Source organism: Schistocerca cancellata, chromosome 7, assembly GCF_023864275.1.
Source record: "Schistocerca cancellata isolate TAMUIC-IGC-003103 chromosome 7, iqSchCanc2.1, whole genome shotgun sequence".
Classification (NCBI taxonomy): domain Eukaryota; kingdom Metazoa; phylum Arthropoda; class Insecta; order Orthoptera; family Acrididae; genus Schistocerca; species Schistocerca cancellata.
In genome coordinates this window covers 543,058,494-543,074,657 of record NC_064632.1, presented here as the reverse complement: position 1 = coordinate 543,074,657, position 16,164 = coordinate 543,058,494, and the positions used below count along the sequence as shown (strand labels likewise).

The 16,164-nt window shown below is 44.0% G+C and overlaps 1 protein-coding gene across 1 annotated transcript in view; it reads left to right on the top strand.

The window, feature by feature from the left end:
* The window catches only part of LOC126092161 (uncharacterized), a 1,357,798-nt gene that overhangs the window by 1,294,187 nt on the left and 47,447 nt on the right, over positions 1 to 16,164 (top strand). Inside the window, exon 4 of the mRNA XM_049907632.1 lies at positions 1,944 to 2,104. Coding sequence (XP_049763589.1) covers positions 1,944 to 2,104 — 161 coding nt within the window. The remainder of the gene's footprint in view (positions 1 to 1,943; positions 2,105 to 16,164) is intronic.

The following is a 16,164-nucleotide window of genomic DNA, read 5'->3' as shown; positions in this document are numbered from 1 at the left end:
ATAGTTTGAATATATATAATACATCATTTGTTTTGGAGTAGAAGGAGTTGGCCACTAGTATGTCTTTCAAGCTCCTTTTTAACTGATCTTTATTTGTAACTAAATTTTTTATGTTTGCTGTCAAATTATTGAAGGTGAGAGTTCCTGAGTAGTGGACCCCTTTTTGAACTAACGTAAGTGCTTTTGAGTCCTTGGGCAGATCATTTTTGTTCCTGGTATTGTATGTATGAACTGTGCTGTTTGTTGGAAGAAGAGATATATTATTTAGGACAAATTTCATTAAGGAATAAATATACTCAGAGGCAGTAGTTAGTATACCCAGTTCTTTGAAGAGATTTCTACAGGACGTCCGTGAATTTACTCCACAAATAATGCATATTATACGCTTTTGGTCTCTGGAAACTTTTGTTTGACTTGAAGAGTTACCTCAAAATATTGTACTATATGACATTATGGAATGAAAGTGGGCAAAGTATGCAGGCTTTCTCATTTTTATGTCGCCTATGTCTGCTAACACTCGATTTGCAAATACAGATTTGTTAAGGCGTTTCTCCAGGTCTATGGTGTGCTCCTCCCAACTGAATTTATTGTCAAGTTGTAATCCCAGGAATTTAAGACTGTCAACCTCTTCTATCTGCTCTTCTTCATACTTTATGCAGATGCTGGGTGGAAACCTCACACAGGTTCTGAATTTGCATATAGTGAGTCTTTTCGAAGTTTAATGTCAGTGAGTTGACTTTAAACCATTTATTAATATCCATGAAAATATCATTAGCAGATCTTTCTAGAAGTACACTCGACTATTTATTGCAATATTTGTGTCATCTGCAAACAAAACGAAGTCTGCTTCTGGCAGTGTAACTGATGAGAGATCATTAATGTACACAAGAGAAAGCACTGGCCCTAAGATGGATCCTTGTGGGACACCACATGTAATTTCATCCCATTCTGGTGATGACTGATGACGTAATTCACTAGTTCCTTGCACTGACACCCTTTGTTTCCTGTTAGCGAGGTATAACTTGAACCATTTTGCAGCATTACCCGTGGATCCATTGAATTCTAATTTATTTAAAAGGATGAAACTTCCTGGCAGATTTAACTGTGTGCTGGACCGAGACTCGAACTCGGGATCTTTGCCTTTCGTGGGCAAGTGCTCTACCAACTGAGCTACCCAAGCACGAGTCACGCCCCGTCCTCACAGCTTTACTTCTGCCAGTACCTCGTCTCCTACCTTCCAAACTTTACAGAAGCTCTCCTGCGAACCTTGCAGAACTAACACTCCTGAAAGAAAGGATATTGCAGAGATGTGGCTTAGCCACAGCCTGGGGGATGTTTCCAGAGTGAGATTTTCACTCTGCAGCGGAGTGTGCGCCGATATGTAACTTCCTGGCAGATTAAAACTGTGTGCCGGACCGAGACTCGAACTCGGGACCTTTGCCTTTCGCGGGCAAGTGCTCTACCAAGGCAGGTACTGGCAGAAGTAAAGCTGTGAGGACGGGGCGTGACTCGTGCTTGGGTAGCTCAGTTGGTAGAGCACTTGCCCGCAAAAGGCAAAGGTCCCGTGTTCGAGTCTCGGCCCGGCACACAGTTTTAATCTGCCAGCAAGTTTCATATCGGCGCACACTCCGCTGCAGATTGAAAATCTCATTCTATTTAAAAGGATGTTGTGGTTCACACAATCGAATGCCTTTGACAAATCGCAAAAAATACCTGCTGCTTGTAACTTGTGGTTTAATGAATTACGTGCATTCTCACTGTAGGTGTAAATAGTCTTTTCGATATCAGAACCCTTCAGAAATCCAAACTGTGTTCTTGATAATGTGTTATTTGTGGTCAGATGGTTGAGAAGCTGCCTGTACATTATTTTTCTAAAATTTCTAAAAAAATGCTGGCTGGGTGAGCAGTGTGTTTTGACCCTCCTCTGTGTGGTGTGCTTCCAGTCGACGACGCTGGGCTCCGGCGCGGGCTACGTGGTGGAGAAGCTGACCTTCTACAACCACACCGAGTGCCGGTGCGAGGACAAGCTGGACGCCCAGATGCCGCGGGACATGGCGCTGCCGCTGCACACGTCGCGGCTGCAGCCGCCGGAGAACAGGCGCAGGTGTGTAAACAGACAAGTCCCCTCAGCCACACGCTCCTCTTTCACTTTCTTCATCGTCGTGTTCTGCACATACGAGGACTATGCACAAAGTACATTACGTTTTGGAATTAAAAATAAATAAAGTATTGGAAAATTTTTCTTATTATATACAGATCAAAGCCACACTTAAACGCTACTTTTTTACATAGTTGCCATTTAAATTAAGGCACTTATCGTAGCGATGGAGGAGCTCGGAAATTCCTTCGTCGTAAAATTCGGCCGCTTGCGCCTTCAACCACGTGGTTACCTCTTCTTGAAGCTGTGCGTCGTCATCAAAACGCTGCATAGTCAACCACTTCTTCATTGCTGGGAATAAGAGGAAGTCGCGCGGTGCCAGGTCGGGACTGTACGGCGGATGAGGAAACAACTCCCACTTAAAAGATTCGAGAACTTCACGAGTGACATTTGCCGTGTGGGCCCGGGCGTTGTCGTGAATCAGGAAGATCTTAGAGCCCAACTTTCCCCTGTGCTTGTTTTGTATTGCTCTTCTGAGGCTGTGCAGAGTTTGGAAATATCTTTGAGAGTTTATTGTAGTGCCTCTTTCCAGGAAATCCACAAAAATCACACCTTTTCTGTCCCAAAAGACAGTCGCCATCACCTTCCTTGCCGACATTGTCTGCATTGCATTTCTTGGGTTTTTGTGGGGAATTTGTGTGCCCCAACTGCATTGACTGAAATTTTGTCTCGCAGTTCACATGCTTAACCCATGTTTCGTCACCAGTAACGATGCGATCGAGTAATGAGTCGCCATCTTTCTCGTAATTGTCCAAAAACGTTAACGCTGCAGCCGTTCGCTGATTTTTGTGAATCTCTGTCAAGATTTTTGGTATCCATCTTGCACAAAACTTGTGGTAACCAAGCTTTTCGGTAATTATTTCGTGCAACAAACTTCGTGAAATTTGTGGAAAACTCATAGAGAGTTCCGTTATCGTGAAATTACGGTTTTCACGGACCGCGGCATCGACTTTTTCGACAAGTTCGGCAGTCACTATGCTGAGTCTTCCACTTCGCTCTTCGTCGTGAACGTTAGTTCGGCCATTTTTAAATTTTATGACCCATTGACGCACCCCACCTTCAGTGATTGTGTTGTCCCCATACACTTCACAAAGCTGCCGATAGATTTCTATCGGTGTACAGTTTTTTGCAGTCAGAAACCTTATTACGGCACGCACTTCACACTTCGCGGCATTTTCAATTATCGCTGACATTTCAAACTGTCACAGTAACTCAACGGAGTGCAGCACGAACCTCTCACTAGCACGGCAGGATGCCGACTGAGCGGCGGAATGTCATGACACCAAGATGGCCGCGCTAGCCCCGCCCCCAACGGACACAAACGAAAACGTAATGTACTTTGTGGATAGCCCTCGTATTAGGCTTTGCCTGTTCTGTGCGCTAACCGTACAACAACTACCACCATCACACGTTAGCAAGATATCTGGCAGGGAACTCGATAAAGTTCTGGAGGTTGGTTGGGGTTGTTTGGGTGAAGGAGACCAGACAGCGAGGTCATCGATCTCATCAGATTAGGGAAGGATGGGGCAGGATGTCGGCCGTGCTCTTTCAAAAGAACCGTCCCGGCATTTGCCTGGAGCGATTTAGGGAAATCACGGAAAACCTAAATCAGGATGGCCGGACGCGGGATTGAACCGTCGTCCTCCCGAATACCCGTCCAGTATGCTAACCACTGCGCCACCTCGCTCGGTGAAAGTGTTGGTTATAGGTAAAATCGCTAAGCGGGTCTAAGGCCTCCATTCAGTCCTTTGTTGACCAGTTTGGTGTGGCAGGTGAAGGTAACAAAATGAAGATAACAAAACGAAAGCTGGAGTTTTAGATTTCACGATCGAGAAACCGTTCACACAGGAGAATGGTACAAACATACCAGCGTTTGAACGTCCGACAGGCCCCTATATGGACGACATACGAAAAGCATCCGTGGCGTAGAGAAACAACTCAAAGCTTTGAAAGCAACTAGATAACCAAGTCCGGATGGAATCCCCGTCCGATTTTACAAAGAGTAGTCTACGGCATTGGCACCTTGCATAGGTTGCATTCATCGTGAATCTCTCGCCGAGCACAAAGTCTCAAACGATTGGGAAAATAAACACGCAGGTGACTCCAGTAAATAGGAAGGGTAAAAAATACGGACACGCGATATCCCTAGCTTCTCTTTGCTACAGAATCCTTGAACATATTGTCAGTTCGAATATAATAGACTTTGTTGAGACTGGGAAGCTTATGTCCATCAGTTAGCATGGTTTTAGAGAGCATCGCTCGTGCAGAACTCAGCTTCCCGTTGTCTCCCATGCGGAGAAATATGAATGGAAAATAATAGCCAGATTCTAGATTCCGGAAAGCACTTTACACGGTGGCCCATTGCAGACTGTTATCGAAGGTACGACAAGCGTATGTTCACAGATATGAGTGGCTCGAAGACTTATTAAATAATAGCACCCAGTATGTTGTCCTCGACGGCGAGTGTTCACCAGAGACGAGGGTATCGTCAGGAGTGCCCCAGGGAACTGTGATAGGACCGCTGTTGTTTTCTATATACACAAATGATTTGGCGGACCGCGTGCGCAGCAATCTGCGGTTGTTTGCTGATGAGGCCGCGGTGTACGGCAAGGTGTCGAAGTTGAGTGACTCTAGGAAGATACAAGACGACTTAGACAAAATTTCCAGTCGGTCTGATGAATGACAGCTAGCCCTAAATGTGCAAAAATGTAAGTTAATGCGGATGAGTAGGGAGATCAAACCTGTAATGTTCGGATGCAGTATTACTAAAGTCCTGCTTGACACAGTCATCTCGCTTAAATAAACGGTCTAACGCTGCAGAGCGATATGAGGTGGAAGGAGCGTATGAAAACTGTGGTCGACTTCGGTTATTAGGGAAAATTTTAGGGAAGAGTAGTTCAGCTGTAAAGGAGACCGCATATAAGATGGTGGTGCGACCTTTTCGTGAGACGTGTTAGACTTGGAGCCATACCAAGTCGGACTGAAGGAAGACATCGAAGCAATTCAGAGGCGAGCTGCTAGTTTTGTTAGCGGAAGGTTCGAACAACACGTAAGTGTTACGAAGATGCTTTATGAACTCAGATTGGAATCCATGGAGGAAAGGAGATGATCTTTTCGAGAAACGTTATTGAGAAATTTAGAGAAGGGGCATTTCAAGCTGAGTGCGGAACGATTCTACTGCCGCCAATATACACTGCGCGTAAGGACCACGAAGATAAGATACACTCCTGGAAATGGAAAAAAGAACACATTGATACCGGTGTGTCAGACCCACCATACTTGCTCCGGACACTGCGAGAGGGCTGTACAAGCAATGATCACACGCACGGCACAGCGGACACACCAGGAACCGCGGTGTTGGCCGTCGAATGGCGCTAGCTGCGCAGCATTTGTGCACCGCCGCCGTCAGTGTCAGCCAGTTTGCCGTGGCATACGGAGCTCCATCGCAGTCTTTAACACTGGTAGCATGCCGCGACAGCGTGGACGTGAACCGTATGTGCAGTTGACGGACTTTGAGCGAGGGCGTATAGTGGGCATGCGGGAGGCCAGGTGGACGTACCGCCGAATTGCTCAACACGTGGGGCGTGAGGTCTCCACAGTACATCGATGTTGTCGACAGTGGTCGGCGGAAGGTGCACGTGCCCGTCGACCTGGGACCGGACCGCAGCGACGCACGGATGCACGCCAAGACCGTAGGATCCTACGCAGTGCCGTAGGGGACCGCACCGCCACTTCCCAGCAAATTAGGGACACTGTTGCTCCTGGGGTATCGGAGAAGACCATTCGCAACCGTCTCCATGAAGCTGGGCTACGGTCCCGCACACCGTTAGGCCGTCTTCCGCTCACACCCCAACATCGTGCAGCCCGGCTCCAGTGGTGTCGCGACAGGCGTGAATGGAGGGACGAATGAAGACGTGTCGTCTTCAGCGATGAGAGTCGCTTCTGCCTTGGTGCCAATGATGGTCGTATGCGTGTTTGGCGCCGTGCAGGTGAGCGCCACAATGAAGACTGCATACGACCGAGGCACACAGGGCCAACACCCGGCATCATGGTGTGGGGAGCGATCTCCTACACTGGCCGTACACCACTGGTGATCGTCGAGGGGACACTGAATAGTGCACGGTACATCCAAACCGTCATCGAACCCATCGTTCTACCATTCCTAGACCGGCAAGGGAACTTGCTGTTCCAACAGGACAATGCACGTCCGCATGTATCCCGTGTCACCCAACGTGCTCTAGAAGGTGTAAGTCAACTACCCTGGCCAGCAAGATCTCCGGATCTGTCCCCCATTGAGCATGTTTGGGACTGGATGAAGCGTCGTCTCACGCGGTCTGCACGTCCAGCACGAACGCTGGTCCATCTGAGGCGCCAGTTGGAAATGGCATGGCAAGCCGTTCCACAGGACTACATCCAGCATCTCTACGTTCGTCTCCATGGGAGAATAGCAGCCTGCATTGCTGCGACAGGTGGATATACACTGTACTAGTGCCGACATTGTGCATGCTCTGTTGCCTGTGTCTATGTGCCTGTGGTTCTGTCAGTGTGATCATGTGATGTATCTGACCCCAGGAATGTGTCAATAAAGTTTCCCCTTCCTGGGACAATGAATTCATGGTGTTCTTATTTCAATTTCCAGGAGTGTAGAAGAAGCTACGGCTCATACGGAGGCATATATACAGTCGCCTTTCCTCGCTCTATTTGTGAGTGGAACAGGAAAGGAAACAACAAGCAGTGGTACAGGCTACGATCCGCCATGCACCATACGGTGGCTTGCGGAATATCTATGTAGGTAGATGTAGGTTCTAAAAACATAATAACCTGGCCCTTATCTCCGCAGATGTCGCAGTGATGGTGGAGACAACGGTAATGATGGGGACTCCGTTGTAAACATCCAAAGCGCGACAGGGGAGATGCGTTTCGACAGCTGAAGCCTATACACAAAAGTCTAACTAGTGTAATTCTTATGCTACAGATAGGAAGTCTACAAACTATCAAAGTCAATACCGTATCACTAGAGGAAAAAAAATCAGCCAAAGCAAAAGAAATCTGACGACAGGCTGCCGGAATGAAACCTCACGAAACAGAAAAGGTTTAAAAAAATGTTGATTAGCAGACAACGTCAGTTACTGTGATACTGCAAATGTAAAATAATGAACATGCGTTAGTCAGGTCAAAATTATGTGTCGATCCGCTGAGCACCTGTTCACCAATATTAACTACAATGAAATTTTCTTCGCTTTTCCTCGCGTCTTTCCAAAACTCGTTGTAGAAGCAGAATAAGTTGATAGAATATGAACTTCAAGCAAGAAATTTACTGAGTGACTTACATCATCTCCTATCTCTCATATGCCCTGCAGGGACATAATTGTCATAAAGATACGAAGATCTCGCAGAAAAATGTCATTCCTTACCTCTTTGCTGTTGAATCAACACTGTTGTGAAGCTTCTTGACAGGTAAAATGTTGTGCAGGCCTGTGACTCGAACTCGCACCCTTGTTTTTATCGGGCAACGACTGGGCTGTGTAGAGAAGATTTACGACGTAATTTCGCAGGTGCATTTCTTACAATGCAGCTCTTCTACTGTCCACATGACTCAGAAGCCCTTCTCTATACCTTGGTGTTCTAAAGATCGCTCAGGAAAATGGCTTAATACCAACCTAGGCTTCCTATGCAGAAAACTGAGCGCTCCATCATTATGAATAACATTGTCGCTAAATAAAACAACAATTACATTGAAGTGAAATCAGCTGCATATTCTATTCTGCAGATCGTGCATAAATGTGTCTCAAATACTTCTAGAAAATCAAGGTTTATCTTCACTATTGAAACCACTTTGTGTTGTTATTGAACATCATCAGCCACAAGGGCTTCTTTAACACAGCATCTGTGTGGATAGACACATGACGTTCCATCCCAATCTACGTTACGTCAAAAACACGATCTGGACACCGGAACTCAACACAAAAAGTTTAAACATTGATCAGAAGATCCATTGTCTTGGTAATGTAATCTGTGGAGACAATTGTTTATTGTTAAATTTCTGAACCACGACACCTAAGCCGACATTGTTTTCATAATTGGCATTGCCGCAACAACAGACAAACCCACAAGTTTGTACTTTGGAAGTGATGTCCCTAAATGCCTGAGAAGATTACTAGGTCACCCAGTTCCAGTTCAGGTAGCCTATCTAACGGCTTCCATGGAGAAAAAACTGATTTTCAGTATTTGATAGAATTATTAACCGAATTTTAATCTTTCAGAAAGCTATAATAACCAATTTACTAAGAGGTGTCATCTTACTTTAAGGGTTTATCACTTATAGCGTTAAACCTTTGAAGTAAGATAAGTCAGGTATTGAAGTTAGAAACTGTGCATACACCTTGAGACAGTGTAAAACACACACACACACACACACACACACACACACACACACTGAGCACAGTTTACCCATACTCCACGATTTGAGAATGACAGCACTTAGCGTCTTCGAACTAATTATATGTGCCTCAATTTCACACCTCTATAAAACTTCTACTCCTCGATTTCCCCCACGAAATAATCGAAGGAAAAAGAGTTCTTTTCTTACCACATTTTCGCTGTTCACATAGTAAGATTTCAGCATCTGGTACAACGTTTTAATTTATTACTTTTTCTCTTCTAGCTCCATTTGCTACACATTTTGCAGACGCTACCCGCATTTACTACTACATCTACCTGCAAAATTATATCATTGTACGACACATAGTTTCACGAAATATGTCAGCCTAAAAATTGAGCTGCGTCAAATCTAGTTGTTTTATGCAAGGGAAATTGGTGCTTTTAGTAATCAGGGATGGGGGATTTACTGGTACTGCTCTTCTGAACAATCTTTAAATACTGTGTATTGAGTTCTGTTGTCCAGTTCATGTTTTTGACATTATGTGGACTGAGACGGACGTCACACATGTTCTGTTATTGACAAACTACTTGTGCCTGATGATGTCATGCAACAGCCGAAACAGATAGCAATAGTAGAGGTTTTCGCAGCAGCTGGTGGTGGTGCAACATGATTTCTGACAAATACCCGAAAGAGTGAGGTGCCACCTGTTGTAAACATTTCAAACGTTTCTCTCCTTATTGTAAAGTTAGGCTAGCTGACACCTTTACCCGCCAGATCTATGATGCGTCTATAGTAACCACATTGTAGAACGGACGCAAAATTCCAACCGTATTTCCTCTCGACGACGAGAACCTACGGAGGTAGAACAAAGTGCCCTCTGACGCGCCTGACGAATGGGACATTATATTCCGATCCTGAGTGAACACTAAGCGTGCCTCAGTCTACAGAGCCTCTCGTGTACAGGAATGCTGCATAGAAGGTTCTGCCACCCATCACAGTCAGCACGTACGTCCATTAAGGCTACTTCACGGTCGTGAGTGGAGACGATTAACTAGGAGTGGTCGACGCAGTCGCCAGGTTGGCCTATGCAATTCCAGAATATAATGCAGAGGCTACCAGCCGTGTTCCAAACAAGGCCATGAACAATTTATTCCGTTAAGTAGAAGTGGACGGAGAAGGACATAGCACTGCCTTCTGGGCGTAACCTCGCACTGACCAAAAGGAGAAGTAACTGCCTATAGTACTACTTTGTGTGTCCCATTCGTCTTTTCGTAAACGTTCTGTCTGTTTCCACGAATTAGCTCTTTTCTTTTGCTGGATGCCTGTTTTAATATCTTTTGTGTGGGATCTAAAATTTAAAAACCTCTCTCACACCGGCCTGATTTAGCTTCACTGATCAGGATAGTAAAAACATGCGTATATTAAGGGAATTTTCGTTGACAAAGCAGGTTTATCACATTCACACAGTTCAATACTGTTCTATCCTGATTAAATTGAGCTTAACTTAAATTCCATAAGGCAGTGAAGCAATTTCGAAGTCTCGGTGCGACGAAAATTGTCAGTCGATCTCCTGGAAACATTTGTAATAATTATTAACTTTCGGTGATCACATGGGGAAGACCGGAGATCTGCTGGTAAGACCGTGTTAGCCTATTTATTTGAAGTAACTGGATATCTTGAGCATACAAACGGCAGGTTCGTCCAGTGTAAATCAGACGTTCCCCACTGATCCCGTGCAACACAGCGTAGTAAGCAGACACTGTCAATAACAATCAGTTAAATAATACGCGAACACACTTACTTTAGTTTAGTTCATGTATTAAATTCCTTCTCATACAGAATCTCATCAAGATGACAACTAGCTCAACAATACAAACATATACATCCTTCTTTCACGACTAATCGGCAAGAAGTCCCCTATTCTTTTTTCCTAAGAGAAAACATAGATAGCAGAGAAGCTATTCCATGGAGTAAATGGACGCTCCAAGGAATAATTGGGCTTGAAACTACTTTGCATTGATAATCAGTAAGATAAGAACAGATATTTCGAGATATGTACTGAGTTATATAATTTATAAAATTTCTGAAAATATCGCGGAGAGACCGCTGCAAGAGACATTACACTGATGAGTCATGGCATATTATCAGTAAATAAAAATCCGTCAATAGGTAGGTTACAGCTAAACTTGTCCTGCTCTGTCTCCTAATCCCTACTGTTGCCTTTAGTTCTTGATAAGATATTTCTTTCATGGGAGACGGAAAGAACGTATAAAATGACTTTAAAAAACGAAAAAAATTGAAAGCAATATTATGCAATGAGAAGATGGAGTAGTTGATGTGATGGTTGATATGATAATGCGAAAAGGCGAAACACGGCACTTCGAGTGGACATTTCATCAGTATTATTGAGGTCTTAGAGAAAGTAAGACTGCACTCGAACTGGAGTGCATGATATGTGAGACACGCAAAGTACCCTTTGACTTCAAGAAGAATGTAATTATTCCAGTTCTAAAGAAAGCGGGCACTGACAGGTATGGTTGTTGCCGAACCGTAAATTCAGTAAGTTATTGCTTGCAAAACACCGACACAAATTATTTTCAGAACGATGGAGAAACTGATACAGACCGTCATAGGAGAATATATACTTATATGGACATGGTGTCTATTCTTTCGGACATGTCCGAAAGAACAGACATAACTGATGACTTGCAGCCATCTAGAACGAAATTAGAATTATTTATTAATACCTTCAGCTGCTGACGTAGTCTGTACCTAGAGCGAGCAGTAAAGAAAATCAAGAAGAAATTTTGAGAAAGGAGTTAAACTTCAGGTAGAAGAAATAAAATCTTCGAGGTTTGCATATCACGTTGTAGTTATGTCAGACACGGCATATATCTCAAAGCCCCTCAGCAGCTGAAGGTATTAATATATAATTCTAATTCCGTTGTAGACGGGTGCAGGTCATCAATGATTCATATAAGTATACAGTGCTGGCAATACCAGCCATGACCTTCTTCTTCTGTGCAGATGCACACATATTACCGAACTCTTACGGGACTTGCTAAGAATGTCTATCACGAGTAATGGGTGTGTTGCGTAGGGACACTAAGAATGTAGTGTGTGGACACACTCGTGTAAGGTGAGAATGTGGGTCTCGCGAGAGGCGTGCGCGAGATAATCCCTGCAGTTGCACTATACTCTGTGCCCCCGGTGGATAGCCAGCACGGTAGCTCAACGTGTTCGGTCAGAGGGTTTAGCTACCCTCTGTAATAAAAAAAAACTGAGTAAACGGATCAACGAACAACCTGAACGAGTGTCATCGGACGTCCGCTACGAACAAAGACAACGAACAATACAGAACAAAATCAGATTAAAAAAAAAAAAAAAAGGTGGATAGAGCGTCTGCATGTAAGCAGGCGATCCCAGGTTCGAGTCCCGGTCGGGGCACACATTATCACCTGTCCCCGTTGATATACATCGACGCCCGTCAGCAGCTGAAGGTATTAATATATAATTTTAATTTCATAGGAGAATTTAAGTTTCCGTTCCGGAGAGAAATAGAAACACACTAAGCAATACTGATCTCAGGACTTATTTTAGAAAGGCAAAGCCACATTTATGGTAGCTGTTCAGGAAACGAAAGACTGCAACTTTCAAAGGAACCAGAGTGTAGTCATAACGCCGAAGGACGTAGAATGAAGGCACTGGTCGAGAAGGCAGTGAAACAGGGCTGCTACCTATCCCCGCGTTACTCAGTCTGTACGTAGAGCGAGTAGTAAAGGAAATCAAGGAGAAATTTTGAGAAAGGAGTTAAACTTCAGGTAGAAGAAACAGAAACTTTGAGGTTTGCAGATGACATTGTAGTTATGTCAGACACGGCAAAATACTTGGAGGATTATTTGAACGGAATGGATAGTGTTTCGAACAGAATTCACAAAATAAACGCCGACAAAACGAAAAGAAGAATACTGGAGCGTAATCGGATTATGTCAGACAATGCTGACGGAATTTGATTAGGAAAGGAGGCACTAAAATAAATAGATTGCTGTTTCCACAGCGAAGAGAGTGCTGATTGCTGAAGCAAAGAGGATATGAAATGCATAGTGGCAGAGCAAGAAAAGCGTTTCTGGAAAGAAAAGAGAAATGTGTTGTCGTCGAGCACAAACTTAAATGTTAGACGGTTTTTTCCAGAAGTTTTTTTTTCTAGAGCGTGGTTTAACATGTATGTGGAAATGAAATTTTCTTAAGCAGGAGCGTATTTGTTTGTTTTGTTCTTCGATAAGAGCACCTTTCCGCTCGTCCCATTCTTTTTCCCGCTAAAGCATAGCTTCTCACGCATATGAAAAGAACTTTATGGGTTAATAAAATTTTGATTGTTTACTTATGTGAAACTAAAATGACGCAAAACTAATTTTACACGTCAGACCAGATTTTACGTGCACAAAAATTGTTAATGCGCCTCAGTACTTACGATGATAATGGTGATATTCTACAAAATATTTCTCCGTCACTTTGTAAGATACGTTATCGCCTCACACTGAATTGTACGTTCGAATTTTACGTTTGCAAGTAGGATAATTTTGAACCACTGTATCTCGGAAACGGATAAAGGTATCAACAAAAATCTTAGGATTGTTCGGGATCGGGATCTTATGAATATGATGCAAAAATTTCAGACATTTGTTGTGCGTAACCGTCTTGGGATCAGAGTCTTTGTTTTGGCACCCAGAATCCATGTTTTTGGAGAGTTTATCTATAATGGATAAAGATTTTTGATAACGGGAAGATGGCAGTTATACACTATTGGCCACTAAAATTGCTACACCACGAAGATGACGTGCTACCGACGCGAAATTTAAGCAACAGGAAGAAGATGCTGTGATATGCAGATGATTAGCTTTTCCGAGCATTCACACAAGGTTGGCGACGGTGGCGACACTTACAACGTGCTGACATGAGGAAAGTATCCAACCGATTTCTCACACACAAACAGCATTTCACAGGCGTTTCCCGGTGAAACGTTGTTGTGATGGCTCGTGTGAGGAGGAGAAAAGCGTACTATCACGTTACCGACTGTGATAAAGGTCGGATTGTAGCCTATCGCGATAGCGGTTTACCGTATCGCGACATTGCTGCTCGCGTTAGTCGAGATCCAATGACTGTTAGCAGAATATGGAATCGGTGGCTTCAGGAGGGTAGTACGGAACGCCGTGCTGGATCCCAACGGCCTCGTATCACTAGCAGTCAAGATGACAGGCATCTTATCCGCATGGCTGTAACGGATCGTGCAGCCACGTCTCGATCCCTGAGTCAACAGATGGGGACGTTTACAAGACAACAACCATCTGCACGTACTGTTCGACGATGTTTTCAGGAGCATGGGCAATAAGCTTGGAGACCATCGCTGCAATTACCCTTGACGCTGCATCACAGACAGGAGCACCTGTGATGATGTACTCAACGACGAACTTGGGTGCACGAATGGCAAAACGTCACTTTTTCGGATGAATCCAGGTTCTGTTTACAGCATCACGATGGTCGCATCCGTGTTTGGCGTCATCGCGGTGAACGCACATTGGAAGAGTGTATTCGTCACCGCTGGCGTATCACCCGGCGTGATGGTATGGGGTGCCATTGGTTACACGTCTCGGTCACCTCTTGTTCGCATTGACGGCACTTTGAACAGTGGACGTTACATTTCAGATGTGTTACGACCCGTGGCTCTGCCATTCATTCGATCCCTGCGAAACCCTACATTTCAGGAGGATAATGTACGACCGCATGTTGCAGTTCTGGATACACAAATGTTCGACTGCTGCCCTGGCCAGCACATTCTCCAGATCTCGCACCAATTGAAAACTTCTGGTCACTGGTGGCCGAGCAACTGGCTCCTCACTATACGCCAGTCACTACTCTTGATGAACTGTGGTATCGTGTTGAAGGTGCATGGGCAGCTGTACCTTTACACGCCATCCAAGATCTGTTTGACTAAATACCCAGGCGTATCAAGGCCGTTATTACGGCCAGAGGTGGTTGTTCTGGGTACTGATTTCTCAGGATCTATGCACCCAAATTGCGTGAAAATGTAATCACATGTCAGTTCTAGTATAATATATTTGTCCAATGAATACCCGTTTATCAACTGCATTTCTTCTTGGTGTAGCAATTTTAATGGACAGTAGTGTAGATAATTGCTTAGAGGATATATCGTTAAAAGTGATCAATTTGCTGCACTTAGTTGTTTAGATAGCTGATGCTGACGGCGAAAAAATGTTGAAAAACGCTTTTTTCGGGTATCCTCAGCAACTGCCCATAAATTAAGTGGTGCCTCCGTGAGCCCCTTAAGGCGAAGCGTAGATCACATCAAATGGAAAAAGGAATAAACGAATTGCTCCATTTGCCTATGCAACAGGAAGTGTGTAATATATATATATATGTATATATATATATATATATTTTGACACAAAGACTATACTTCTTTTGGGTATATAAGTGGTCCATAGCCCAAGGGCTATCCACAACACTTCATCCTGCTTTTCTATCACCAGCAGAATCCGACTACAGAGTTTCGGTATCATTTCGTTTTTATGCACGGCGTTTTGGAACACATTTGTAACGCATTCTGTCGCATGTATACCGATCTCATTAGATATTATTGTGGAAGAAGTTGGTGGCTTATGACCAGTTTCGTACTGCGTAGTGATACATTCGGGTACGCCAGTTAGCCATTGTTGTACACAGCAAATTACTTCCTTTATAGGCGATCGAGTTTGTACTAGGCCTACATATTTCGGAAAAATTCGTGATTTGTTTCGTGTGAAGTAAATTTTATAGCGCTAATTTTTATGAAATGAATGTGGTTCCACCCAGTATGCTAGAGCAAAAATTGCCGTAGCGCTACGCTCGAAAGTGGTGTGATAACGTACAAAGGGGTTGCAGCCTGACTACGTCCTTAGAGTAGGATGAATTAGTAAGAACACCGTCCTGTCGTGTTCGACCACGAAATGTGTGTGTGGTGTGCATACTGTAAGACCTTCACTACACACACCATCAGATTATTTGACTTGTCGGTCTAACGAAGTAGGCGAGTGTCAGCAATATGTCTCGTGGTCTTATCGTGGCGTGTTTATCTTATGCCGTTAGGTTAGACGATGGAAATGCCACTTGCACGCTTAGAGTTGTAGATTAACAGTGACCAACTTTAAACAGAACTTGATTAATTATCACACACATTTATTAAAATAATAAAAAGGATAAAAATTACTTAACTTGGTTCTGGATGCTATTCACAATTGACAATCTGAAGTTCCTTTGGTACTGGTACGTTAATCTTATTCTCACATATATCTCTGATACTTGACAAAAGTGTCTATACATTTATCTTCATGGCTATGTTCAGGAATATGGTAATCTTATTGGGCGCAGACTGAAACTTGACTATAGACTGGTGCAGACAAATGCAGACTAACTAATCGGAGGTCTGTACACTCGTTATAATACCTTGCGCGTTATGTATCACTGCGCGAATGTGATCCGCGAAGAGAAAAGGTTCTACTTTAGTAGCAATCTCAATGGCTGCGTTACATATTAATACGCGGATCGGCGGAAGCAGAATTTGGTCCGC